This window comes from Acomys minous, assembly GCF_964271855.1.
Source record: "Acomys minous genome assembly, chromosome: 13".
Taxonomy (NCBI): domain Eukaryota; kingdom Metazoa; phylum Chordata; class Mammalia; order Rodentia; family Muridae; genus Acomys; species Acomys minous.
In genome coordinates, this window is record NC_140495.1 from 60,700,671 (window position 1) to 60,726,948 (window position 26,278).

General features: G+C 48.8%; 2 protein-coding genes across 2 annotated transcripts; one reads left to right on the top strand and one right to left on the bottom strand.

The window, feature by feature from the left end:
- Positions 1-428: 428 nt before the first annotated feature.
- On the bottom strand, positions 429-2,845 carry LOC311582226 (small ribosomal subunit protein uS2-like). Its single transcript, XM_084755148.1, has 2 exons — positions 1,937-2,845; positions 429-1,620 (listed from the first exon to the last, which is right to left on the bottom strand). The coding sequence occupies exon 2, from the start codon at positions 1,364-1,366 to the stop codon at positions 785-787; it is 582 nt and encodes a 193-aa protein (XP_084611274.1). The 5' UTR covers positions 1,367-1,620; positions 1,937-2,845; the 3' UTR covers positions 429-784.
- On the top strand, positions 1,765-17,905 carry TAF8 (TATA-box binding protein associated factor 8). Its single transcript, XM_084755147.1, has 9 exons — positions 1,765-1,852; positions 3,352-3,508; positions 4,661-4,759; positions 5,058-5,120; positions 7,649-7,773; positions 11,400-11,547; positions 12,210-12,352; positions 15,650-15,789; positions 16,047-17,905. Exons 1-9 carry the CDS (start codon positions 1,811-1,813, stop codon positions 16,057-16,059), a joined length of 930 nt encoding a protein of 309 aa, XP_084611273.1. The 5' UTR covers positions 1,765-1,810; the 3' UTR covers positions 16,060-17,905.
- Positions 17,906-26,278: the final 8,373 nt, after the last annotated feature.

The window sequence follows — 26,278 nt, forward strand, 5'->3', positions numbered from 1 at the left end:
ACTCATTACATAGCCCAACCTAATGGGACTGCAAATCCTCTGGCTTCAGACTCAGAGGGCTGGGATTATAGGCCGCTGGCTCCTGGCCAAAATAGGTGCTCCCCCTTTTTTGGTAGTTTGTTTTGTTTTCTGTTTTTCGAAACAGGGTTTCTCTATATGGCCCTAGCTGTCCGGGAACTCGCTCTGTAAAACAGGCAGGCCTCCAACTCACAGAGATCCGCCTGTCTCTGCTTCACAAGTGCTGGTATTAAAGGCGTGTGCCACCTCACCTCCCAGCTCAAAAGAGGTTACTTTTAGCTCAGTGCAATCCACAGAGCACTTTCCAGATCTCTCTTTCTCTCTCTCTCTCTCTCTCTCTCTCTCTCTCTCTATATATATATATATATATATATATATTTTTTTTTTTTTTTTTTTTTTTTTAACTTTTAGGAACTTTATTTTCTCTCCATTTCCCCCTTTGCTCAGGTGTCTCCAGAGCAACGCAGGACCATTCAATGATGACTCCAACCCACTTTGTAGCCTGCACTGTGGGAGCTGCTGACCAGTCCTCAGTGGCTGGCTGGGCACTCCAATCCTCAGTGGGGAACTGCTGGATGGGCACGGAGGGCACCTGCACACCCTCAGACCAGTCTGCCACCTCTGGCTGAGCCTCTGTGAACTCAGGAGCTGGCACAGTCCATTCGCCCTGGAATTCCTCCTTGGTCACGGCCTTCTCGGCAGCAGCCTGCTCCTCCTTCTCAATCTCCGCTGGGACTCTGTAGAAGTAAAGATCAGCAATAACCTCTCATGGGTGCTCACGGGAGATAGTGCCTTGCATGCGGAGTACTTCCTGGGCCAGCATCCACCACATCAGACCCACTGAGCGAGCTTCCTTGTTGCATGGGATGGCAACGTCCACAAAGCGCAGAGGAGAATCCGTGTTGCACAGAGCGATGGTGGGCAGGTTGATGTAAGAGGCCTCTGTGAGGGGCTGGTGGTCAGCCTTGGGGTCGGTCACCACTAGAAGCCGTGGCTCCCTGAAGGCTGCTTGGATCTGGTTGGTGAAGGTCCCAGGTGTGAAGCGGCCAGCAATGGGAAAGGCTCCAGTGGCAGCAGCGAACTTCAGCACAGCTCGCTGGCCAGTGCTCCAGGAGGAGATGACGCTGACGTCAGCGGGGTTCTCAATGGCAATAATAGCCCGAGCTGCAAGCAACAGCTTCTCCCAGGGCCTCTTCATATTTATGATGTAGACACCATCACTCTTCCTTTTGTAAATGTTTTGCTCCATATGAAAATCAGGGTTGGGGCCCCCTAAGTGGGTTCCTGCCCCAAGGAATTTGAGGACATCCTCCTCCTTCATCTGCAGGACATCAAGGGCTCCGGACATTGTGTAAGCTTCCGTTTCAGTTACGACGGGAATCAAGAACAACGTTGTATGGACCCGTCCCTGGGCAGCGCGGAAAGTCTCTCTCTGTGTAAAGATTTATTTATTTATTATGTGTACAGTGTTCTACATGCATGCATGCATGCATACCTGCACGGCAGAAGAGGGTACCAGATCTCATTATAGGTGGTTGTGAGCCACCATGTGCTGGGAATTGAACTCAGGACCTTTGTTTTCCAGATCTCTTGCTGAAAGACCTAGGAAAGTTTGTCTCACACAAAGTCAAGCAAGCTGGGGTCTTCCAATCTACTCCGCCCCCTCCCCTCACTTTTCGTAGAGCTTTTCAAAGAGGCAGAGCACCTACTGGCCCGCCTTTCGCCACTTCCCCACTCCCACAACTACAAGTCCCATCGTCCCCCGCGCTCACGCGAACTACGCGAGAGCAAGATGGCCGACACCACGGCGGCTGGGCCTAGTAGCTCCGGAACGGTAAGGCTGGAGAGGCCAAGGCGTAAAGCCGAAAGAGGTTGGGTCCTAGGGTTCTTTCCTATGATCTAGGGCACAATCTCGTACCGAGAAACCCAGGCCCACTCGGAGATCGGAGAGTATGTCACGCTACTTGGTAGTTGGCGACGGCATCCTAAATTATTGCACCTAAGACGTGATTGGCTCTTTCCCTGCTGAGCCCGGAACACCTTCTGATTGGTCTGAAGAGGCTGTTTTTCATTCTCTCACTGGCCAGCCAAAGTTGGAAGGGAGTCCCTTTTCAAAATATTTACCTTCCTTTCCTTTCCTTGAGGTTGCTTCCTAGCCCTCTGCATCTGGTGTTGTTACTGTTTTAATTTTCCTTGCTAATGGTGTGGTGATGGAACAGAAGGCAGATTTATTGGTTCAATCCCACCATCCAAGTAGATATTCGCTCTCTTTTCACTTCCCTCCTGCCTGCCTCTCCCTCCCGAGTGTTGGGCTTTAAAGGTGTGTCCACCACCACCCTAGCGAGTGTATATATTTTTATAATTTGCTCCATGAAGATGTGAAGGGGATGTCGGGCGTGGTGGCGCAACGGTTTTAACCCTAGCACTCGGGAGAAAGAGGCAGGCGGATCGCTGTGAGTTTGTGGCCAGCCTGGTCTACAAAGCGAGTCCAGGACAGCTAAAGCTAACACAGAGAGACCCTGTCTTGAAAAACAAAAACTACAACAACAACAAAACAAAACAAAAAGATGTGATGGGGCTGGAGAGATGACTTAATGGTTAAGACGGACTGTTGCTCTTCCAGAAGACCCGAGTTTGGTGGAGTGGCTCACAACCACCTGTAACTCCAGCTGCCGGGAATCCAGCAACCTCTCCAGGCTCCCGGGGGCACTTGCACTGAACGTACATATACACACACAACACATATACATTTACATGTTTGTTTTTTGAGCAAGTAATGTTTATCCTATTGGAAGTCTCTGGATTTGGATCCTCAATTATTATTCATTTGGTAAGATTTGTAAGTCTAAATATTAAACACTGATAACTAATTTAACAAATGACTTTTTACCAAAAAATATTTATTTATTTATGTATGTGTCTATACACTGTTCTGCCTGCATGTGTGCCTGCCAGCCAGAAGAGGACACCAGAACTCATTATAGATGGTCATGAGCCACTATGTGGTTGCTGGGAATTGAACTCAGGACCTCTGGAAGAGCAGCCAGTGCTCTTAAGCTCTTAAGCCATCTCTCCAGCATGCAAGCGAGAACTTTTGCTATCCAGGCCAAAGTTGGTACACGCCTGTAATTCCTGTGCTCGGGTGGAAGAAATGAGAGGATGGCAGTTTCAGCTTAGGCTACGTCTCTAGCATGGCCAGTCTGAAAAAAAGAAGAAAGAAAGGAACAAAACAAAACAGGACATTTTTGTTTGCTTTTGATGGTGTGTGGACTCTGTGCTGTCATCCTGCCTAGTGGCTAAGAGTCTTCTCTCTCTGGGCCTTCTGATGTCTAGAGACCAGGAAGTAAACAGTCCACTAACCCTGCTGATAACTACCACCTGGCCCGGAGGCGGACTCTGCAAGTGGTTGTGAGCTCCTTGCTGACAGAGGCAGGCTTTGAGAGCGCCGAGAAAGCGTCTGTGGAAACCTTGACGGAGATGCTGCAGAGCTGTGAGTACCAAGGAACACTAGGCCTTCTTTCTCCTTTACAGAGCCCAGCTCTGTGAACTCCATCTCAGAGACTATAACTCCTCTTTTCCTGGAAGACTGTTAAGAGACTCAGTTTCAGGCCGAAGAAACAAAACTTGTACCCACTGTAGAATAAAACTACTTGTTTTGATGTTTGTATGTGTGGGAGAGAAACCTGTAGCAACGTTATCCTTTTAAACATTTACGGTGGTGTTAAGTGCACATTCGCCGTACTATGCAACCCTTGGCATTATCCATGCCCAGAAACCCGTACCCCTGAACAAAACTCACTGGTCTTCTCCCTAGCCCCAAGAACTTTTGTCTACGTTCCATCTTTGAATTTGCTTTGTGTGTGTGTGTGTGTGTGTGTGTGTGTGTGTGTATCATACCTTTTTTAAACTTTATTTACTTGTGTGTGTGTGTGTGTGGTCGGGACTGCTTGCATGACATCACACACATAATTGGAGGCCATAGGAGAGCTCGTGGGGATCAGTTTACTTCTTCTACCATACAAGTCCCAGGATAGAACTCAGGTCATCGGCAACAAACACTTTTACCACTGAGCATCTCTATGGCTCTGAATTTGCTTTTTGTGTTTTTTCCTCATTTTTCTCCATTTTTCAGATAAATGGAATCTGAAAATATTTGTCTTCCTATGCCTGCCTTATTTCATTGAACATAATGTTCCAAAGTTTATCCATGTTACAGATTCCATTTCACTTGAAGAATGTGATTCCTTTTGAAAGCTGAATACCGACTCCATTGTGTAGCTGGGTATAGTGGGCACATTGTCATCCCAGCCCATGGGAGGCAGAGGCAAGAGTATCAGCAGTTCAAGTCTCCGCTACACATGGAGTTTGAGGCTATGTGAGAGCATGACTCAGAGCTAACAGAAGCAGCCCATTGGATGCGTGCACCCCCTTTGGAGTGGCCTATTCATCTGTCAGTGGATAGATAGATTCTTTCCCACTTCTTGAATTCTTGAATTCGTGCTGCTGTGTGTGAGTGAGTGTGCACAGTGCCTGTTGGAGCCCTGCCTTCGCTCATTTGGGACAGTATAGAGATGAGAGCTGGTGGCTTACCTGGTGATCTTATGTTGAACTTTGGAGGAACTCTAGCCTTTGACCCTTGTAGACATCTCAGAAATTGGGAGAAGTGCCAAATCTTACTGCGAGCACACAGCCAGGACGCAGCCCACGCTGTCGGACATCGTGGTCACACTGGTTGAAATGGGTGAGTGCTCTCTAGCTTCCGGTGCTTGCTCATCTCTGAGTCGGGGTCACCAGGGAGGGAGGAGGGCCTGGGGTTGGGGTGTCTGTGGAGTATTCTTGGATTCCCTCCTGTCTTGCCTGATTCGCTCCGTAGTTTAGAAAGTTATGAGGAAAGAGCCCTCCTCAGCCCTTGCTGGGGCATTCTGCGGGGCAGAATAGTGGCCAAGTTGGGAGTGTAAGTCTCCTTTCCACACCGTTACCTTGCCTTCTCATGTTCGGCATCCTGTGGCCAAGGCAGTGATGGGTTTTCTTGTCCCTAGGGTTCAATGTGGACACTCTCCCTGCTTATGCAAAGCGGTCTCAGAGGATGGTCATCACTGCACGTAAGTGGCTTGAACCCGGGTACTTAGTAAGTACTCAGTGGAAGGATTGGGCAGCCATCAGAGGGGCGGCTGTTTCCTCAGTGCAGGCTCCTCCAGTCTTTGGGGTGGTCAGCTATCCACGGCTGACTTTGTCTGGGCAATGAGGTTAGGATGTAAGCTCAGTCGGCAGACAGCTGAGATGCTGGCTTGCACTTCAGCCCCGAAGAACTGACAAAAACACTAGGAGCCTGGGAAAGCTCTTGCTCCTCTACATCAGAACTGGAAAACTCTGTGGTCGACGAGCAAAATACAGCCCGCTGCTTGCTTTCGTCAATAACATTTTACTGGCATGTAGCTGTGTTTTCTTGTCATCTGTGATTGCTTTCTTGTTGTGAAGGCAGTTTTGTGGCTTGTACTATCTGAACTGCTGCTGTTTGGTGGTTACACCTGTAATCCTAGCACTGGGGAGGGAGTGGGGGTTTGTTCTAGAGTTCTAGTGTACGTGGACTGCAGAGTGAGGTCTAGGCTAGCCTGAGTTAGGCAAGACTCTGGCCCAAACAACAAGCAAACAAAAGAAATCTAAAATAGTTGTCATGTATTCTTTTATGTAAAGAGTTTAATTCTGCTTTAGATGAAAGTGGGTCCCTTAAGCTAAGTATGGAGTAACTGCTTTAGTCTCTAGGACTTAGGGGAAGATGCTGCACTTGTTTCTTTTTTGTTTGTTTGTTTGTTTTTGTTTTTCAAGACAGAATTTCTCTGTGTAACAGCTCTAGCTGTCCTGGAACTCTTTGTAGACCAGGCTGGCCTTGAATTCACAGAGATCCATCTGCCTCTGCCTCCCAGGTGCTGGGATTAAAGATGTGTGCCGCCACTGCCTGGCTCTGCACTTGCTTCTTCTTTTTTTTTTTTTTTTTTTTTGGTTTTTTGAGACAGGGTTTCTCTGTGTAGCCTTGGCTGACCTAGACTCGCGTTTGTAGTCCAGGCTGTCCTCGAACTCACAGCAATCCGACTGCCTCTGCCTCCCGAGTGCTGGGATTAAAGACGTGCGCCACCACGCCCGGCTGCACTTGCTTCTTAAAGTCACATTTTTGCATTGGAATCTTTTTAGACATTGCATGTGTTTATTGTGTGTGTGCGCACACACACATGCCATGGGGTCAAGTGGAGGTCAAAGGACAACTTTGTGGAGTTGGTGGAGTTGGCGGTCTCCCTGCACATGGTGGGTCCTGAGATTGGCTGTGGTGGCGGGCACCTTTCCCCACCTCACCACCTCACCATCTGCACTGGAAAGAAGCCTCAGAAAGCCAGTCTCCTTCCTGGCTTGCATTTGTTAAGCTCACACTTTCCTCAGCTCAGTATTTGTTATTTGGGGTCTCTAAACAGTGTGTGTGTGCTGGGGATTGGACCCCAGGGCCTCCTGCATGCTGAGGTTAAGCTGCTCCTAGTGTACCCAGCACCTCTGGAAAGACAGCCAGCAGTGCATCATGAACTGTCCGTAGTGAACTTCAGCATGGCTTTTTTTTTTTTTTTTTTTTTTTTTTGGTAATTTTTTTGAGACAGGGTTTTACAGTCTTACCTGGCTCAGCATGTGTTTTTTGTTGTTGTTTTGTTTGTTTGTTTGTTTTGTTTTTGGGTTTTTTGTTTTGTTTTGCTTTTTCTTTTTTAATAAGTTGCTGAGCTCAGAATCTCACTCTCTGTACTAGTTAAGTTTGTTTTGTTTAAGATTTATTTACAGCCAGGAGAGGTGGGCATGCCTTTAGTTCCAGCACTCAGGAGGCAGAGGCAGGTGGATCTCTGTGAGTTCAAGGCCAGCCTGGTCTTCAAAGTGAGTCCAGGGCAGCCAAGGCCTCAAAGAGACACCTTGTCTCGAAGAACAAAGCCAAAACCAAACTAAAACCAAAACCAACTTAATTTACTTAGGTATTTGAGTGTTTGGTCTGCATGCCGGAAGAGGACAACAGATCCCATTATAGATGCTTGTGAGCTGCCATGTGTGTGAGTGCTGGGAATTGAACTCAGGACCTCTGGAAGAGCAGTCAGTGCTCTCAACCACTGAGCCATCTCTCCAGCCACTCAGCATATTCTTCTTCTTCTTTTTCTTTTTTTAATTTTTATTATATATTCAGTACTCTGCCTGCATGGATACCTGAAGGCTAGAAGGCATCAGATCACATTGTAGATGGTTGTGATCCACCATGTGGTTGCTGGGAATTGAACTCAGGACCTCTGGAGGAGCAGTCAGTGTCCTTAACCTCTGAGCCATCTCTCCAGCCCTCAGCACATTCTTTTATGTAGTGGCTTTGGTGAGAAGAGCCACTTTCCTGTTCATGCAAGAGGTTTGCAGGCAATTGTCACAGATTGAAATAGCAAGCACGATTACCTGGCAGGACAAGGCACTGTATGCTAATCTGGAAAATTACGGAAGGCCTTTTATCAATAGAAATACAAGGTGCTTAATTATGGCCCTGTGAAAAGAGGGGGATTTGACAAAGACTGTCATGTGTAGAATGCAGGGACTGGAGAAGTAATCACTTGTGATTCTGTTGCAGCTCCGGTGACCAATCAGCCAGTGACTCCGAAGGCCCTCACCGCAGGGCAGAACCGGCCCCACCCACCACACATCCCCAGCCATTTTCCTGAGTTTCCGGATCCCCACACCTACATTAAAACTCCAGTGAGTAGTCGAGCCACCAGGGGCTGTGTGTTCTGTAAAACATAGTTGATGAAGGGTTACAGATGAAAGTGCAATTTCCTAGCACACGCCTTAATCCCAGCACTCAGGAGGCAGAATCAGGTGGATCATTGTGAGTTTGAGGCCAGCCTGGTCTACAAAGTAAGTGCAAGACAGCCAAGGCTACACAGAGAAACCCTGTCTCAAAAAACCAAAAGAAAAAAAGAAAGAAAGAAAGAAAGAAAGAAAGAAAGAAAGAAAGAAAGAAAGAAAGAGCAATTCAGTTCTCACTGTGACATCCCTACAGACAAGAAATATTGTTATGGGGCATGGTTGCTCATCTCTGTCATCCCAGCACTGGGAAGGCTGAGGCAGAAGGGTTGCTATGAGTTTGAGGTTAGCCTGGGCTACAGAGTGAGACGCTGCCTCACAAAGAGAGACAAAGGGGAGAGCTGCACAAACTAAGGCAATATGGCAAGGAAGAGTTCTGATTTTTACAAACAAATGTGTGTGTATGTGTGCGCACCTGTGCCCACAAAGGCCAGAAAAGGGCATTGGATCCCTTGGAATTGGATGCAGGTCCTGAGAATTGAGCCCAGGTCCTCTGTAAGGGCAGCCAGTGCTCCTAACCACTGAGCTATCTCTCTAGCCCCCAAGAATTATGATCTTTAAGTTGCTTCCGGAAGACTAGTTAACAAACACCAAACTTCTTAGCCACACAGAGTACAGCTGGGGGGCTGTTCCACTTGTTTGGGGTGATCTTGGTGAGATTACAGGCTGCTGTGGTGGTTATACACATACTTTTCTGGAGTTTCCAAATTTCTTATTACACAAAAGTCATTATTTGTTTAAAGATTTTTTTATTTATTATGTATACAGCGCTCTGCCTGCATGTACACCTGTAGGCCAGAAGAGGGCATCAGATCACATTATAGATGGTTGTGAGCTACCATGTGGTTGCTGGGAATTGAACTCAGGGCTTCTGGAAGAAGTGCTCTTAACAACACAGAAGTCATTTTGAACCAGGAAAAAGTTACTTGAAATACACAGATTTGTTGCGTGCCACGGAGAGCCGACTGTAATGTATTTGTGTGGATGTGCTTGCCTGGCAAGTTGATCTTCCCTCAGGCACACTGGTGGGCCGCAGATACAACTTCCCACATTGCCTTCAGCCAGGAGTAAACGGTGCAGACTGTGGGACAGGTTTTCAGGGAGTGCAGGATTCAGGGAAAGAATAGTGTAGCCATTGGCCTGGAGTGCAGTCTCAAGAGTGTTCCGGGGCTGCCATGTGAAAGGGCTACAAACTAGATGACTTAGAACAATAGAAGTGCATTATTTCACTGGCCTAAGGGCCAGAATTTCAGAATCAAGATCTATCAGAGCCACGCTCCCTCTAAGACCTGTAGGAGAATCCCTGCTCACCTTCCGCCAGCTGAGGGTGTGCCAGCATTATAGGTGTGTCATTCCAATCTTCCTGTCCCCATGTGATGCTGGCTTTCTACTTCTACAGTTAAGATACCTTGTCAAAAAAAAAAAAAGTTATTTGCCTGGCAGTAGTGGTGTCTGCCTTTAATCGCAGCAGTCAAGAGGCAGAGGCAGGCAAATCTCTGTGAGTTTGATCTACAGAGTGAGTTTCAGGGCAGCCAAGGCAACACAGTGAAACCCTGACTTGAAAAGCCCATCGATCAATCTTTTTCGTCTTTTCATGTAGTGTTGGTTGTTGGAGACAGAGTCTCAGGCAGCTCAGGTTAGCCTCCAGCTCAGTATGCCGTTCAAGATGCCTTGAGACTCCAAGTGGTCCTGCCTGTCCCTCTGAGGTGCTGAGATCACAAGTGTACATCATTCCTCCTGCGTCGAGGTGCTTACGTATAGGAATAGTATCACTGGCCTAGGATATTAAAGTACAAGCCTGATCCTTAGATCAGTTTACTATAATTCTTTAATGGTTCTCCTAGTTGAAAGTTTAGATCCAAAAGATGTGGCCAGGCATGGTGCTACTTGCTGTAATCACAGCATTTAAGAGGCAAAGGCAGGAAGATCTCTTGTGTATTAGGCCAACCAGGGCTACACAGTGATACCCTGTCTCCAAAGAAAGAAAGAAAGAAAGAAAGAAAGAATGAATGAATGAATGAAAGGCTAGAGAGAGGACTCAGCATTTAGGAGTGCTTGCTGCTCTTCCAGAGGACCAGAGTTCAAGTCCCAGCAACCATATTGGGCAGTTGACAGCCATGGGTAACTAGTTCCAGGGGATTTGCCATCCTCCTGTGGCCTCCAAGGCCCCTGCATAGATGTGAGCACTCCCGTCTCTCTCTTCCTTTCCCTCCCTCTCTTTTTAATATTTTTTTATTTGTCTTATGTGTATAAGAGATTTTTGCTTGCATGTATAGACACATATATATCACATGCATGCTGGTTCCTAAGGAAATGGTCAGTCTCCATGTGAGTGTTGGGAATAGAACCCAGGTCCTTCACAGGAGCAAATGCTCTTAACCACTGAGCCAATTCTCCAGCCCTTGAAAATCTTTAGGAATTCAAAATCTCCTTTCTGTTGTGAAGAGCTGTTGTTTGGTCAGTATTAACATGTCATTTCTAGTCGGGTGTGGTGGTGCACGCCTTTAATCCCAGCACTCGGGAGGCATAGGCAGGCAGATCACTGTGAGTTCAAGGCCAGCCCTGTCTATAAAGCGAGTCTAGGACAGCCAAGACTACACAGAGAAACTCTGTCTCAGAAAAAAAAAAAAAGAAAAGAAAAGGAAAAGAAATAAAATGTCATTCTGCCTCTGTAGTTTAAAATATTTTGATGGCCTTTTCATTCTTACTGGATCTTGGGCGTCTCTGCAGAGGTGGCCAGCAAGGCGCTCACTGGTAGACTCTACTGTCCTTGACCTTCTCAGCTGCTCTTACAACACAGCCTCAGCCTGTTTCTCTTTCCTTCTTAAAACTTTGTTTATTTCATTTATCTGTGTGGGTGGGCGCTCGCCCCCAGTGTGTGTGTGTGTGGTGTGCACGGATGTGTGGGGATCAGGGGAGAACCTTAGGGACTTGCTTCCTCTTTGAACCACGTGGAACAGAGTTTAGTTGGTCAGGCTTGGTGAGTGCCCTGACCTGCTGAATCATCTCGCCTTCAGTCTGTATTTTACCCTCCCTCCTTCCGTCCCTCCTTCCCTCCCTCCCCAGACGCCTCTTTCTTAGACCAGGCTGGCCTTGACCTCACTGAAATCTGCCTGCATGTCCATAATTCTAAGAGACTCTTGGACCAATGTGTCTATTTGAGGAGGTGGATTTAAAACAGCAAGATACAGTAAGCAAATGCACACGGGCCACACTGTGGGATGCCAACTTACTCAGAACAGAGATTTCCTGTTAGAGCTCCTTGGGGTGTCTAGTCTTCCTTGAGGATGTGTGCCTTACACCTAAGGCTAGCGGCCGTGGCAACTGGGCAATGACGCAGTCAGCTATGTAGTATTTGCAGTTTTCTTAATACTGGGACACTTTTTTGTCTGCTGCTGTTCACATAGCTCTGCTCTAATGTTATTTAGCAGGTCATGGTCTCAGAAGGACATAGCTGCAGCAGGGCAGGGCGTGAGGAGAGCTGTAGAAGGCTCAGCCTGCTGTTTGTCTCCTTCTAGACATACCGAGAGCCGGTGTCTGACTACCAGGTGCTGCGAGAGAAGGCTGCATCTCAGAGGCGAGACGTGGAGCGGGCACTCACCCGCTTCATGGCCAAGACTGGCGAGACCCAGAGTCTCTTCAAGGATGACGTCAGCACCTTCCCCTGTGAGGGGCACCCCTGTTCTGTTGTTTGAGATATCACACCATCTTTCCCCTCTCTCAGTGGTGGTGAGAGATGAGGGGTTTTCTCTAGTACAGTTTATTTTTCAGAGCTAGGTTCCTTCCCTCAAGTTCCAAGACCCTATTCCTAGCTGATGACTCCCAAGCAGAGAGGTTCCTGTATGTTGGCCGCTCAAGGCAGTGACTTTATGTTACATCACAGGTAGCTGGGTCCTAGGCAGCAGAGGACCGCCCATGGAAGTGGTGGCCTAAGCGGCAGGAGGAACACTGGCGTTTGTAGCCAGTTGCTCAGCAGTGTTCTTTCTCCAGCCCTACCTCATTTAGGCTTTGTTGACTAAGTCACTCACCTCCATAGGTGACCTTAGGTTATGCAAAGCTGAATGGGGAGACTGGCCCATGCATTGAGTGAGGTCCACTCGGCGCCTGCTGTGTGCCTGGCTCTGTAGTCATTGTGGCCAAAGGTCACCAGGTGCTAACCATTCCCCACACGTCAGACCCGTCAGTTAGTAACCCTGGCTTTGCCTATGCAGAACAAGGGGCTTGCGGGAAAGGGAAAATAACTAGCTCAAGGTCGTGGTGACTAGGCAGCATTCAAACTGGCTCCCTCTGGCTGCTTTACAGAGTCATGTCTCTCTTTTAATTCCCAGTGATTGCCGCCAGACCTTTCACCATCCCCTACCTCACAGCCTTGCTTCCCTCTGAGCTGGAGATACAGCAGATGGAAGAGACAGACTCTTCGGAACAGGATGAGCAGACAGACACAGAGAACATCGCTCTTCATAACAGCATGGTGAGTTCTTCCCTCTGCCTGCCTCACAGTGCCCCCCAGACTATTCCATACTAGGCCCCTACCCCCGGGAACCGAACAGGGTCTGCCCCAGGTCCCTGGCTGTCTCTTAGGAGCTTGCATGATGGGCCTATGTGACTACTCCTCATCCCGACAGACACATCCTCAGGAGTCACTCATTTAGCAGATACTGAATGAGCACTGCCTGGTCCAGACACTGGTCAGGTGCTGAGGAAGCAGTAGAAGGCAAGACAGACAAAGCCCTGCCCCAGCTGTGGAGGGGTCGGGGCATTAGAAGGTACCGCTTGAGTAAAGCCCTGAAGAGACCAAAGCCTGTTCGTGGCTCAGGGTGGAGTTTCCAGACTGTGGGCATAGCACTGAGGTGTGTTTGTAGGGCCAGCCTAAGCTAGAGTGAGCTAACTTGTGGTACCCTCTGCTGTTTCAGGCTGTACAGAAACATTCTTTTATACAAAGTCCAATAAAAGGATAGTTATTAGGACTTGTTACTATTCTGGTAGCCTGAAAATGTAATCACGTGTTAGAAAACTTGATCCTGCCTCTGCCTACCAAGTGCTGGGACTATAGCAGGGCATACAATCCCACCTCACTTGATGATCAGTTATAAACTGTCCTTTTTTCTCCTGATGACAGAGTGTCTCTCAGGGACTGGTGCTATGGGACACTTTAACCCTGACCTTTTTCTCCATGTCCTTGAGCATAGAGCAACTGTTAGTTTCAGAGTGGTCAGTCGTTTTGTTTTGTTTTGTTTTTTCTTATGCTTAAACTAGCTGTCTTGTGCAGACAACCCAGAAATTTAAATTTTTCCTCTTCTATAAAAAATGGTAGCAATCATCTACTTAGTGAGTGCATGTTTTGAAGTGAGCTTGTGTCTGATACTATTCTGGCTGCTCAGGATAAAGCAGTGACCCCAACAGATAAAACCTCTGCCTTTTGAGAGCTTGTAAAGTCATCTCTCACGTGTTGAAGCTGAAAGTGCTGTGGACAGAACAGTACATAGTGAGGATAGAGGCTCTGCTTTTCAATATAGTACACTCAGGGTGGACCACCAGGAGAGGAGAGGTGAGCCAAGCCGCTCTCTGGGGAAGAGGGTCCTTGTAGAATGTAGTGATGGCTTCTGCCAAGGGCTGAATGGACATTAGTGGTTAGAGTGGAGAGGCAGGGAAGGGCGGACTTGATGGGGCCAGTTGTTTGAAGAGCTGGGTGAGGAGAGTTGCAGGAGGGTGTGGAGCCAGGGAGGGGACATCTCTTAACTTCTGGAAGCATCCCTGGTGTCTGTGAAGAGAGTGGGCCTGAAAGGGAATACTGCTTTGTTAGAAAGCTGTCACAGTGACGTAGGGCAGGGACAGGAATGGGTCCTCCTCCTCAGGTAGTCCCAGCAGTGGAAGGTCTGAGGGTATCCATAGGTAAAGCCAAAAGGATGTCCTGAAGGATGGGACTTGGATGACAGCAAGGAAACAAGTATGGTTGCACAGCTCACGGACTCAAAGCATCTAAAGAATGCTAGCTTTTTCCCCACAGTGGGAGGCTTGGGGTAGGGCGCCTGAGGAAAGCTGAGGCTCACGGAATGTGAGGTGCCTACAGATGCTTGTATGAAGTGGATATTTGAGCTGGGAACTGGCGGTGGGAGAGAGGACAGGTTGCAGTTGGACTTGGAGCCTTTGGCAGGGAAGCAGAGTGGACAGCCATGAGACAGGCAGGGTTGTTGGTGTGCTCCAGCTGTGCCCAAGTCTCACCTCTACACTGGCCCAAGGAGCTCATGACAGATCCCTCATATTTCTACAAACCTTTGAGTCAGTTGGCTGTTTTGCTTCCTGTCTCAAGGCTACCTCTGCCTGAAGAGGACCAAAAAGTAGCGTTTCCACAAGCTGTCCTTGGTAGAGAGACACCTGATGTCCTCATTTGTGGGACTCTTCACGTCACTCCCACCTGGTGTCTGAGCACGTTTGAGGCCTGTGGGGCCTGTGAGGAGCTTTGGAGCCGGATGTGGAGGAATGGTAGATGCAGGGAGTGGTGGGCAGTGCCCTGACAGGCAGGCCAGGAGCTGGGTCTGCACGGCCTTCCCCGCACTTGGCCCCCATCAGTGTAGTTGGTCTTACAGCTCTTGTTTTGGAGATGGACTCTCCGGTGGCTGGAGGTCCACCCGCAGGGTTCAGTGTGGAAGGAATCAAGCATGTGTACTTAAAGGGAGGAGCAGTGTTAATAGGGTAGTGAGGGTATATTGTGAAACCTAGAAGCCATGCAGAGTCTTCAGGACCAGAAAGCCAGAGACTGGTGTCTGCACCCCAGGCCAGCTGTCCCTTGAGAGGAACCCTTTATTCTTTTTTTTTTTTTAATTTTTATTTATTTATTTTTTTGTCATCTGCTTGGGGTCTGAGATTTTTAAACCTCCCACTGGAGAAGAGGACGCCTTGATATGTCACCAGGGGGCGCTGCTGGGTCAGCCTCTGCTCACTGCTAGACCTGAGTGGCCAGGTCAGATTTTTGGTGTGGTTATTTCATGTCCTGCCCCTGCTGCCACTGCTCACTTTAAAGAAGCACAAAAACAAAGACTATGGACAATAGAGTAGAGTATAAATACTAATAAGGAAAGAAGAATCAATTACCCATGCTTCCAGGACAGTTTCTATATTTAATTGAAATTCATGCTGTTTAATCAGACTTCACTAAAATGTAATAAGGATCCTGACTGACAGGTCACAACATCATTAACAATATGCACATGTGGGTGTCTGTGGACCCTGCATTGTTTTGCTGAGCTTCACTTCAGGATTCCAGAAGGTTAAGGCTCCGGAATATGCTGGTTCATTGGTTCCTTGTTGCAAATGCCAGAAATGAGAGCTTTGGGGAAATGTGTGAGGACTTGCGTTAGTTTGGGCCTGGGAGGAAGAGAGCCTTCCTGTGCACTGACTGTTCTGGCCCTGTGTCTCTTACTTTAAGATATCCATAGTCACTTCATTTTAGCCTCCCATTAAGTCAGGCTTCCTCCCTGAAGCACATAAATGCTAAGCCTCACGCCCTGTCTCCGTTCTTTATGTCCCTACCTTCTGAAGATGCCGAGGACCCTGGAGTATTTCATTTTGTCAGAGTTCATGGTTTTTCCTTTTATAGCCAGCCACTGCCCAGGTCTCATTGAGTTAGGCAGAGATGGAGACACTAGAGAGCAGTGGCTCCTGTCTTGTCATTTCTTAATAAAGAGGCACCGAAGGTGGTTCTTGTCGTAGACACAGTCTCTTTCCTCATGCCTATGGTGTTCTGCTTTATTCCTCCTTGTGCTCAAAGGACGATTCCGGAGCTGAGAAGGAGAACGCCTCTGTCCTGCAGCAGAGCTCCTCCTTGTCTGGCAGCCGGAACGGGGACGAGAGCATCATCGACAACCCCTACCTGCGGCCGGTGAAGAAGCCCAAGATCCGTAGGAAGAAGTGAGTGGGAGGCTGGGGTCCAGCCTGCTCCGCCTGCTTGTTTGCTCCTGGGTAGCAGTAGGCTCGCCAGTGGGTGTGAGCTTGGCGAGCACTGCTTGGGCAAGAGGACGTCTTCCTCTGCTTCTCTTGCTTGGCATCTGCTGCTCTTTGGTGCCTGTGTCCTGCCGCCAAGGCTGCCCTGCCAGCCCAGTGCTGCCCTGCTCTAGGAGAGCAGGGTGGGGCCCCTTGGCAGGCTCTATGGCTCTTCTTCTTTCTAGGTCCCTCTCCTGATCTGAGAAGGAAACTGCCCTGTAAGGGGGATACCACATTCCTGGGGGATGAAACCACAGAGGGAAGAAGGGGACATCTTTCTGCCCGTGTCCTGGCTACATCATTTCAGGAGGCATCTTCTCTGAAGACAACCTGTTTTGCTTTGATGTGTGGGTTGAGGAGGAAGCCATGGTGCGGTAAAAACTGCTCCATCCCTTTGGCCATAGTGTTGCAAACAGGACAGGAGACTGCTGCCTATTTCATTGACTAATCACAGGACTTGATTCCTTTGGAACCTGGAGGGCCAGGGAAAGTGGCAGAAAGGGAAGGCCCACTGCTTCATACCCTGCAGAGAAGGCTGCCAGGTGTCTCTTCTGGAGCACGTGGATCCTTGTCATTGACCCACAAAAGTCATGGCACTGATTTACCCACCCAGAACCTCATTCTCATCTCTCTCCTGGGCCCCAAGATCTCTGCTAGCTGACGGAACGGGACTTTGACTCTCTCATCATGTTGGAAATAGGCCCACATGCAACCTTGGTCTGAGGCTGCCAGAAGCTAGGAGCACGTGTGTTAAAGTGGATGACAGTGGCCAGCATTTGATTAAAGCTGACCACATAGGGGCCGTCCCCCTTGGAGTGTGTGTTCCAGCCACTTTTTAGGATAACTGGTTTGCCCAGAGCCTGGGATGTACTTAGTTATCTCAGGGTCTGAGAGGAGCCATGGATTGTCAGCACCAGGAAGAGGATGAGCAGGGAGGTGGTAGGGAGAGCGAGGCTGAGCTGGCAAGTGCAGCTGGTGGTGGAAAGCCACATGCCCACCTGCTGCAGGGGCTAAGCTCAGAGATCTCAGGAGTGCGCGTGTTTGTCAAGAAGCAAGTCTGAATCCACCCACCCCTTCCCTGGAGAGAAGACGCCAAGCCCACACTTCATGCCTCCAAGGAGACACTTGTCAAGTTGGTGTCTTTGGCTGGCTTTGAAGAGAGGTATTGAAAAACCAAACTCAAGGAAGAATGCCAGTGACATTGGAAACTGACCTAAAGTGACTGTGTTGACCTCGGGTTGGAATGCTGAGCACCCTGTTCAGTCCTTCCCTGCCTGCGCCACCTTGGCGGCGGCTGCTCCTCCTCACCTTTCTCTCCCCTCCCCTCATGTTTTTGAGACAGGATCTCACTCTGTAGCCCAAGCTATCCCACAACTCCCTGTGTAGCCAGGCTCAGTGCTCCCTCTGCCACATGCTGCAGTTACAGGTGTGAGCCACATGCCTGGCTTGCAGTCAGTCGGCAGAGGCTCCACCTTCCCTGCTGGCCCCTGGGGTCTTTGGTCCCTTTGCCTGGAGGAAAAGAGCTCTGTGTCTGGAGTCAAAGGAAGGACAAGAAATGGTGGGAAAGTGAGCTCCCCCAGCGGTGGACCAAACAGGGATTTCCCCTTGTGACTCACAACTTCCAGGTCAGAATAGGAGTGACCTGTGGATGCTGAGAGCCTGGGATGCACTTGGCAACTCATGGCCCTGTCAGTTGAAATCCAGTCAAGGCCAGACCGGAGGTAGCACACCAGTGTTGCCATGTGTCTCCTCAGCACATCTGCACTGCCCCATTGTCACTTTCTGAAGCTGTTGGGTATGTTGTTCAAGCGGGGCGTGGGAGGGGGTGGTTGCCCTTCACCTCAGAACTGCACCACTGCTGTTTCTCTTGGAAGAGAGCTGCTGGGACAGTGACCTGAATGATGTGTTGAAGTATGTAAGTCTCAATGTATATGTGTGTGTAATATATACATATATATATCTATTTTTATAAGTTGGGGGAGTCTTCTTGGAGAAAAAATAAAGTGATTGATGAAAGGTCTGTAATAAAAATTCATAATAAAAACTTTGTAGGTGGATTGAATGTAGGGCCTTTCAAATGGTAGGCAGATAGGTACTGTCCATAGCTTCTCCTGTGGCTTTATTTAGACGAGTGTTCTGGATGCTGAGTGGTGGTGACGCACCTGCAGTCCCAGCATTTGGAATACTAAGTTCAAAGCCAGCCTGGATTATGTAGTAAGCCAGAGCAAGCTGCTGTTTTCTGTTTTAAGATTTTTAAAAATTGTGTGTGTGTGTGTGTGTGTGTGTGTGTGTGTGTGTGTGTATGCGAGTGTGTGCTTGGTTTCCTCAGGGGTCAGGAGAGAACGTTAGGTACCTAGAGCTGGGGTAAGAAGTGGTTGTGAGCCGCCATATGCTGGGCCTGAGAGCACCAAGTGCTCTAAACCCCTGAGGCATTTCTCCAGGCCCAGGCTTTTAGTTGTTTTCTTTCTTTAAACGACCAGGGTAGTCTTGAACTTACTAACTTACTCTAACCTAGGCTTCTTGAAGTCCTCTTGCCTCAAGCTTCCTAGGTAGCTGTGACCCTTGGAGGTGGAGTTAGAAGAAACTGTGAGCTGCCAAATATGGTTGCTGAGATTCCATCTAAGAGTCTTGGGAAGAGCAGCCATCTCCAGCCGCCCCCACCCGCTTCTTTTAGTCTCATTGTATAGCCCTGATTGGCCTGGATCTTGCCATTTGGTCTAGGCTGGCCTTGATTTATTCAGTACACCCCCAGTGTGTGTGTGTGTGTGTGTGTGTGTGTGTGTGTGTGTGTGTGTGTGATATAACCCAGGTCCCTGTGCATGCTAGGCAAGTCCCCTCCGCTGAGTGACACGCCCATCTCAGTAGAGGGTGGTACTCCTGCTAGCCACAGTTCTGTTTTACACATGCCAAATCACGAACATACACATAGACGCGAAAAGCAAATGTTGTTCCGGCCTTTGCAGCCGAGGGCACAGAGAGACTCGGGCCTTCTGCTCCAAAATCTACTACTTCCCTTACATGCCTTCTGGTGGTTGTGATTCTGTCCCTCTAGTGCACTGGTCACCACCGTGTACTGAGTAATGCCATCACACACCCACATGTGACTGGCTCACCGCTGGGAAGAGAACCTGGACATGGCTCCTCTGCAGGGCGCCTTCAGTCAGAAGTGCAGGCTGCTCTGGAATACATAGACTCCATCTCTCTCTCTCTTACACACACACACACACACACACACACACACACACACACGTCAGTCCTCCCTCCACACACAAACACTGTACACACACACACACACACACATGCCAGTCCCCCCTCCACACACAAACACTGTACACACACACACACACACACACACACACACACGGTAGTCCCCCCTCCACACACAAACACTGTACACACACGTGTGCGCGCATGCCTCTTCACATACAAGCATCACTCATGGCATCCCCTTACTCCAGAAATAAAAAAATCTGTCCATGAAAGGTGCAGCTTGCACAGTGACTGGATCATGCTGTGGCTCCCCTGCATGTTGGTTCATCCATCCTTGGGGTTCTGCTCGAAGTCAAAGGACTGGAGGTAGAAACCAGCATCTCCTGGGTACAGGGCACAGGGAAGGACGAGGCCTGGGAAAGTGGAACTCGGATCTAAGAGCAAAACCCAGAAGCTGTACCCTGCCCCACCCCCTAAACTTGGGGTTGCTTTATTGCAAAGGAAATGAGGGTGTGCGGCTTTAGCTGAGTGGCTCTGGGCCTAGATAAAAGTTGAGGTGATTTTATCTTAGATGGAACTGATAGGCTTGTGGGCCATCACTGTATACACACACACACACACACACACACACACACACACACACACACACACACACACACACACACACACACACAGTCACTGGCGAGGCTTCAGGGTGTGTTGAGGGGAATCTTGTTGGAATAGACAGCCCACTCCTGAGCACTGCTGAGCACCTGGTGTGGTGCGGTCACTTCTGCAGCCAAGCCTAGATGTCCACTGCCAGGTGCTCTTCAGACCCTGGGTCAGTCCAGCCTCTGCTAGTAAGTTGTCACTTCCTCCTTGACATTGTTCCTTTGCCTTCCGTGCCTTCTGTCTTTGGTCAACAGCTTGGTCTTCCTTTCCTTTGATGGCTTTTCCCTTGAGCCTGCCTGACCAGGGAGGGTCCTGGAAGGGCCACCTCTCACCTCAGGGACATGGATTCTCTGCTCCTCCATGTAGGCTTTGACATTTTCCAAACCTACTTTATTTGGGGTTCCTTAATGCTTACACCTGCCTTCCAGCCTACCTTCCCTACATCGGAGAGAAAAGAGGTTACTGGGAACAGGAGAAGTGGACCTTTTTGGACCCAGTTCCTGGGAGCGATTCCCCTGGTGTAGCTGGCAGGACTTCAGCAGATTTCAACCCAAACTTGCTGCTGGAACCAGCAACAGCAGCCAGAACCCAGAGCCCTGAAGCATTCTCTGGAGTGGTTCTCTCTAGGAGCATCTCAAAGCAGAGCCTTGAACAGGCAAACAATAAAGACCCAAAAACTTCCTGGTTTGGGCTCATATGTGTTTCTCCTCTCAGAGTCTGTACTAAAATGTGTTTCAGCTGGCAAAAAGCAAGCCCCTGTAGGAGGTGGTTCATCTTCTAGTGGATAAACATCACCTGTTCTCTCAAGTCTGTTCCCCATCCCACACCTGGGAATCAAAACAAAAACAAGTTTACATCCACTACACATCCCCCTTTCTATTAAATAAACTATATACAACAAAATTATGAGACTTATACAGTAAAAGTTGCAATCTTGGAGAAATTATTCCTCTATCCTATCCTACTGAGCCCTATTGTAGTATCCAAAGTTTTCCTAAATCACTTTATTACAATTTACACTTATCAACCCCTAAACATGTTTTTAGCTCTTAAACTAAAGCTTTTGGCTATCTAGTCTTCAACCCCATCAGAGACTTAAAAGAAATATTATCTAATATGTAGGAAGCACAGACGAGCAACTTCCAAAAGTATAGACAGGGACAGAGAGTTGACTGCATGGACAGTCACAGGTTTGTTTGGTTTTTTTTGTTTGTTTGTTTGGTTGGTTTTGTTTTTGGTTTTTTTTTTTTTTTTTTTGCTATCGTTGGGTCATCCAGTCATCAGTGTACTGAGCCAGACTTTCCTGTGACACAGGAAATTTGAAGGACTGGCCCACCTAGTCTCTGCAAAGCTGGACAGCCAGTTAGTGCCATGCTTGATCACAGTTTGGACAGTCAGTCTGCTATCAGCAGTAGAGTTAAGAACAGTCCCTAGGTCCAGTGGCTGTTCTGCCACACTTGTTTCTTTGATGCTCATCATCTTCATTGAAGCAGACTGGAGGTGCTGCCAGGAACAGATGTGTCTCTCTGAAAAGCTCTATTATTAAATGCCATATTCTGTAGATCTCTATTATATCTATTTTCTATAGTGCATCATCATATTTATTCTATGTATCTATTGATCAATCTACTTACCTATCTCAGGATATTTAAATAGACAAGCATCACTTGTTTTTAGCTATGCACTATCTGATTACCCTTCAAAACATATACAGGAAACTAAATAAGGCTTATTCTGTAATTAACTAAACTAGTATCTAACAAGACTACAAGCAAGATTTATAAGTGACTAACTACTAACTTGTATCTCCAACCATCCTGAATGGTTTGTAATAGTTAGCTCTCGTAAGACTAGAACTTTAAGCCAGGTATGGTGGCCCACACCTTTAATCCCAGCATTCGGGAGGTAGAGGCGGGCGGATCGCTGTGATTTCGAGGCCAGCCTGGTCTACAAAGTGAGTCCAGGACAGCCAAGGCTACACAGAGAAACCCTGTCTGGTGGCGGGGGGGGGGGGGGGGGGGGAGTGAAGGCAGGAATGAACTTTGCAACAGCAGTTGTGATTTTGCCAACACCCTGAAGCAGCATCTCTCTATCTTCAAAACCTGTATCTTCCTCCACAACATTAGAAGTTAAGTTGCCCATTGTACCCAAAGCATATTGGGTGCCATCGGTAGGCTTTGACCTTTTCCAAACCTACTTTATTGGGGTTCTTTAATGCTTATACCTCCCTTCCAACCCACCTTCTTCTACATAGGAGAGAAAAGAGGTTAATGGGATCAGGAGATGTAGACCTTTTTAGACTCAGTTCCTAGGAGTGATTCCCCTGGCATAGTCAGCAGGATTTCAGCAGACCAGCAGTTCAACCAAAGTTGCTGCTAGAACCTGGAGCAGCAGCTGGAACCTGGAACAGCATCTAGAACCTGGAGCCCCAAAGTGTTCTCTGGAGTGGTTCTCCCTATGAGCATCTCAAAGTGGAGCCATGAACAGCCTTCTGACTATGGGGCCTCCGCCCCCTGCCAGGGCAGACTTCCCTCTTCTGCCCATTCTCGCTCCTGCAGTGAGACTGCACATCCTCCCAGAGGCCTTCCACCCCAAGTCCAAACTGCTCCACGTGCAAGCCTGGCCAGTGAGGTCCCCCTACCGGCCCTGCGTTCTTGTGGGACACTTATTCTCCTATTCGTGTATTTAGCAAAGCGTGAGCTAGGGCCTCTTGTGTATGCTAGGCTCTGTGCCAACTCTCGGAATTCTGTGGTGAACAAGGCATAGTTCCTGCCTCCAGGGAATCCTAGTGGGAAGCTATACAAAACAAATCTAAAGGCGATATAGGCTGCAGGGGGTACCGGCTGCACTTCCTACCCTGTGAGGAGACGCCTTCATGCAGCTCCTGGATCTGCACTTGACTGTTGACGTCTGCCCCTCCGTCCAGCCCTTCAGCCTCTCCCCCATTTCACCCTTCCCAGCCACTCAGCTGACAAGCAGCCATTGAGCTTCTAAGAGTGACCATTTGGATACAGACACTGGCAAACAGCACAGAGTGGACCTAGGACCCTGCCTTCCCAGCGCTTACAGTGCGTCTGGGGACGGAGAGCCCACAGCACACATGGGATGTCAGTCCAGTGGTGCCCTCAGAGCCTTGAAAGGGAAGGAGGACTGTCCATGGTGCCAGGATAATTTGAGAACTGGAAGATGAGTAACATAAGAGCCATAAGTGATAAATAGTGTACAAAGCTTGGACTAATAATTTGGGGAGAAGGCAATTGCCAGAGCCCTCACAGGCACTTCAGAACAGAATGCCCCGCCTTCCACCTGACTTCTTTCAGGGTCTCTGACCTGTTGATGCAGGCCATATGAGCGGCTGCCCTCTGGGGCAGAGTTCTGGGTGACTTGAGGTGACTCTGGCAGGGAAGACAATGGCAGCACTTGCCACAAAGTGGGGGGCAGTGGGAGTTACTGCAGGAGCAAACAAACAAACAAACAAACAAACTGGCCTGAGAAGAAGCATGAAATGCAGGCGCTTTTCTGGGAAGGGAACAGCAAATACAAGCACACTCTTGGTCAGAGGCAGGCGTGTGTGTGTGTGTGTGTGTGTGTGTGTGTGTGTGTGTGTGTGTGTGTGCCCCTAGACTGTAAACAGGAAGAGGGTCAAGGACGGTCGAGGAGGATGCTCCCTGCTCTGGCTTGACAAAGGCTCGGGATGCTGTTCAGAGGGAGATGAGTAGGCACGGGTAGGACTGAGCATTCTGGCTAGAGGGAGTGTGAGAAACACTATTTCTCTCTGTCAATTCCACAGTTATGACTTATGGTGGGGTAGGGGGTGGGGCAGCTATCAATTAAGGAACTGAGGCAAATTAACCCCAGCCCCAGAAAGCCAGAATGCACCTGTACCTCAGGAGAGGCAAGAAACACAAACCTACTGATACCTGGATGACACCTTCCTGCGCAGGCCTCTGTTGCCAGGGAGACAGATAAACACACAGGAACCTGTCTGACCTCCTGTGACCAAGAGAAAGGAGAAGGGTGTGAGTGGAGGGCTGGCCTGAGGCCTGACGCCTCTGTTGAGATCTCAGTGAGGTGGGGTTGCCTGATGAGGCATTGGAAGAGGTGAGTAAGCAGGAAGGGGGCGGGGCAAGTAAAGTGCTGGGGAGCTGGCCTAAGAGGCTGGGCGTCAATGGCCAATCCCGCTTGGCCCTGAGGCTCTTGCCCCTCCTGTCACATCTCTGTGGAGGCCAGTGTGGTGTCAGTTGTAAAGGAGCCTTTGCCCTTGTGAGGCCGGATTATACTAGGCTGTTGTGTGTGTGTGTGTGTGTGTGTGTGTGTGTGTGTGTGTGTGTGTGTGACATTTCTGCCACCCCCCAAATCAGGACCACCCCAGTAAGGGGTGGCTGGGGCTGATGAGCCTTCTTGTACACTCTCCTCGCCCCCCCCAAAACTACGTAATTTCTCTTCCTTTTCTGGAGCTGGGGATCAGGCACCCAGGACCTTGTGCGTGCTAGACAATACTCTTTACCACCGAGGGCCAGCTCCTGCTCAGAGGTATGTCCCGGGCGCCACCAGGTCCTCAGAGGCTCTCACCAGTGTCTTTGTAGGAACAGGAGCCTGAGCCTTGTCACGCACTGCCGCCTCTGAGTTCCCTGGTGACAGCTTGATCATTCTGTTTCACTCAGGCTCAACCCGAAGCAAGTGCTTGAGTCTCCGAGCAGCCAAAGTCCAGCTTCAGGTGTGGAGGCCCCGGGCTGCAGGTGCACATTTGTCATGGAACCTTCTGGCACCGGAAACAAACTCAAGGTATTGCCCCTCTTGGTGCTCACGACTTAGGCCACCTCCACTTTGTTTGCCTCATGGTTCCTTCTTTCTTAGAAGTAATTTTATTTAATTGTAATAGATAATGTATATATACAGCATAAACTTTAAAAGACAGAAAAAGATATAATAAAGATCTTCCCCCTCCCCCACCCCAGGCTCTCAGGCCTCGTCCCTGGGGGCTACTGATGAGCCACGATGGTTTTATGTTTTCTTGTGTGCACCAAACACATATGTGTGTCTTTCCCTTTTAGCACATGATAGCTAGTGTATAAATACCATGTTTTCTCCTAGTGCTTAGGGCGTCTTCCATGTCAATAATAAAGAGTTTTTGATTCAAAGATGCATAATGCTATGACATAGGTGTGACTCATCAGGTGACAGGGCCTTTACACCTGCTTTTTGAGGATTTGTTTATTTGTTTGTTTTCAAGACAGGGTTTGTCTGTATAGCCGTGGATGTCATAGAACGCTCTCTGTTAACCAGGCTGACATCAAACTCAGAGATACTCCTGCCTCTAGCTCCTGAGTAGACTCAATGCGTGTGTCACTGTGTCACCATGCCCAGCTCTCTCTCTGTCAGATTTATTTTTAGCCAGGCATGGTGGTACTCATGACTTTAATCCTAGACCCCAGAGGCAGAGGCAGGTAGATCTCTGGGAGTTCAAGACCAGCCTGGTCTACATAGGGAGTTTCAGGACAGTAGAGTGACTCTGTCTCAAAATATATAAATACATAAACAAATAGATTTATTTTTAAGTGGTGTGTGTGTGGGGGGGGGGGTCTGTGCATGTGAGACAAGTACCTGCTGGAGCCAGAAGAGGGCGCCAGATCCCCAGGTGTTGGAGAGATAAAGGCAGTTTGTAAACAGATGTGGGCACTGAGAAGGAAACTCTTCTGGAAGAACACGCATTACATATCCTGTCTTCATCTTAAAGGTTCATCTGTTTCCTTTTGTGTATGAGTGTTTTGCTTGTGTGTACATATGCGTACCATGTGTGTGTGGAGTACCCACAGAGGTCAGTAGAGGGCATCAGATCCCCTGAACTGGAGTTACAGATGGTTGTGAACCACCACGTGGCTGTTGGGAACTGAACCTGGCTCTACTGAGTCATCTTTTCAATGCCCCCCTATTGTGTGTTCATTCAGTGACTAGCTCCGTGTGTCACTTGTTGCATATGCCTGCTAAACGGGTCACCCAGGTCCCTGCCTCTGTGCCAGCCTCCTCACCACGCCAGTGTCTTGAGATTTGTGAAAATGTACTGGTTTGGTAGAGTAGGAAACAGTGTCTTGCTGGGATTTCATTTGGATGGAGTCAAGTTCCCTCATTGTCACAAGTAAGTGTGTGTGTGTGTGTGTGTGTGCTGCGTGGGGACTGACTCACCATGGCGTGTGTCATGGCATCTGCAGAAGTGTGCTATGGTACCTGGAGCTCAGAGGAGGCTGCACAGTCCCTTTCTGGGCTGGGGCTGGTGACAATTGAGTTGGACGTTCAAGTTGACCGTGTCAGATGAGGAAAGACCGTCTGGGCAGAGAAGAGAAAACAGAACATAGGTGAGTGGCAAGGACCGAGCGTGGAAGTCAAGGCTGGAAACAGACCCAAGAGCTCTGTGCTCCTTGCCGGGGAGTTTGCAATTTGATCAGAAACCAGGGTGCGCTGTTTTGTTTTCTTTATGATTTTGCTGTCCTCAGATTTTCTATGGAGGTGAGGATGGCGGCTTTGAACTCAGAACCACCTGTGTGCGCCTCCTTAAGTG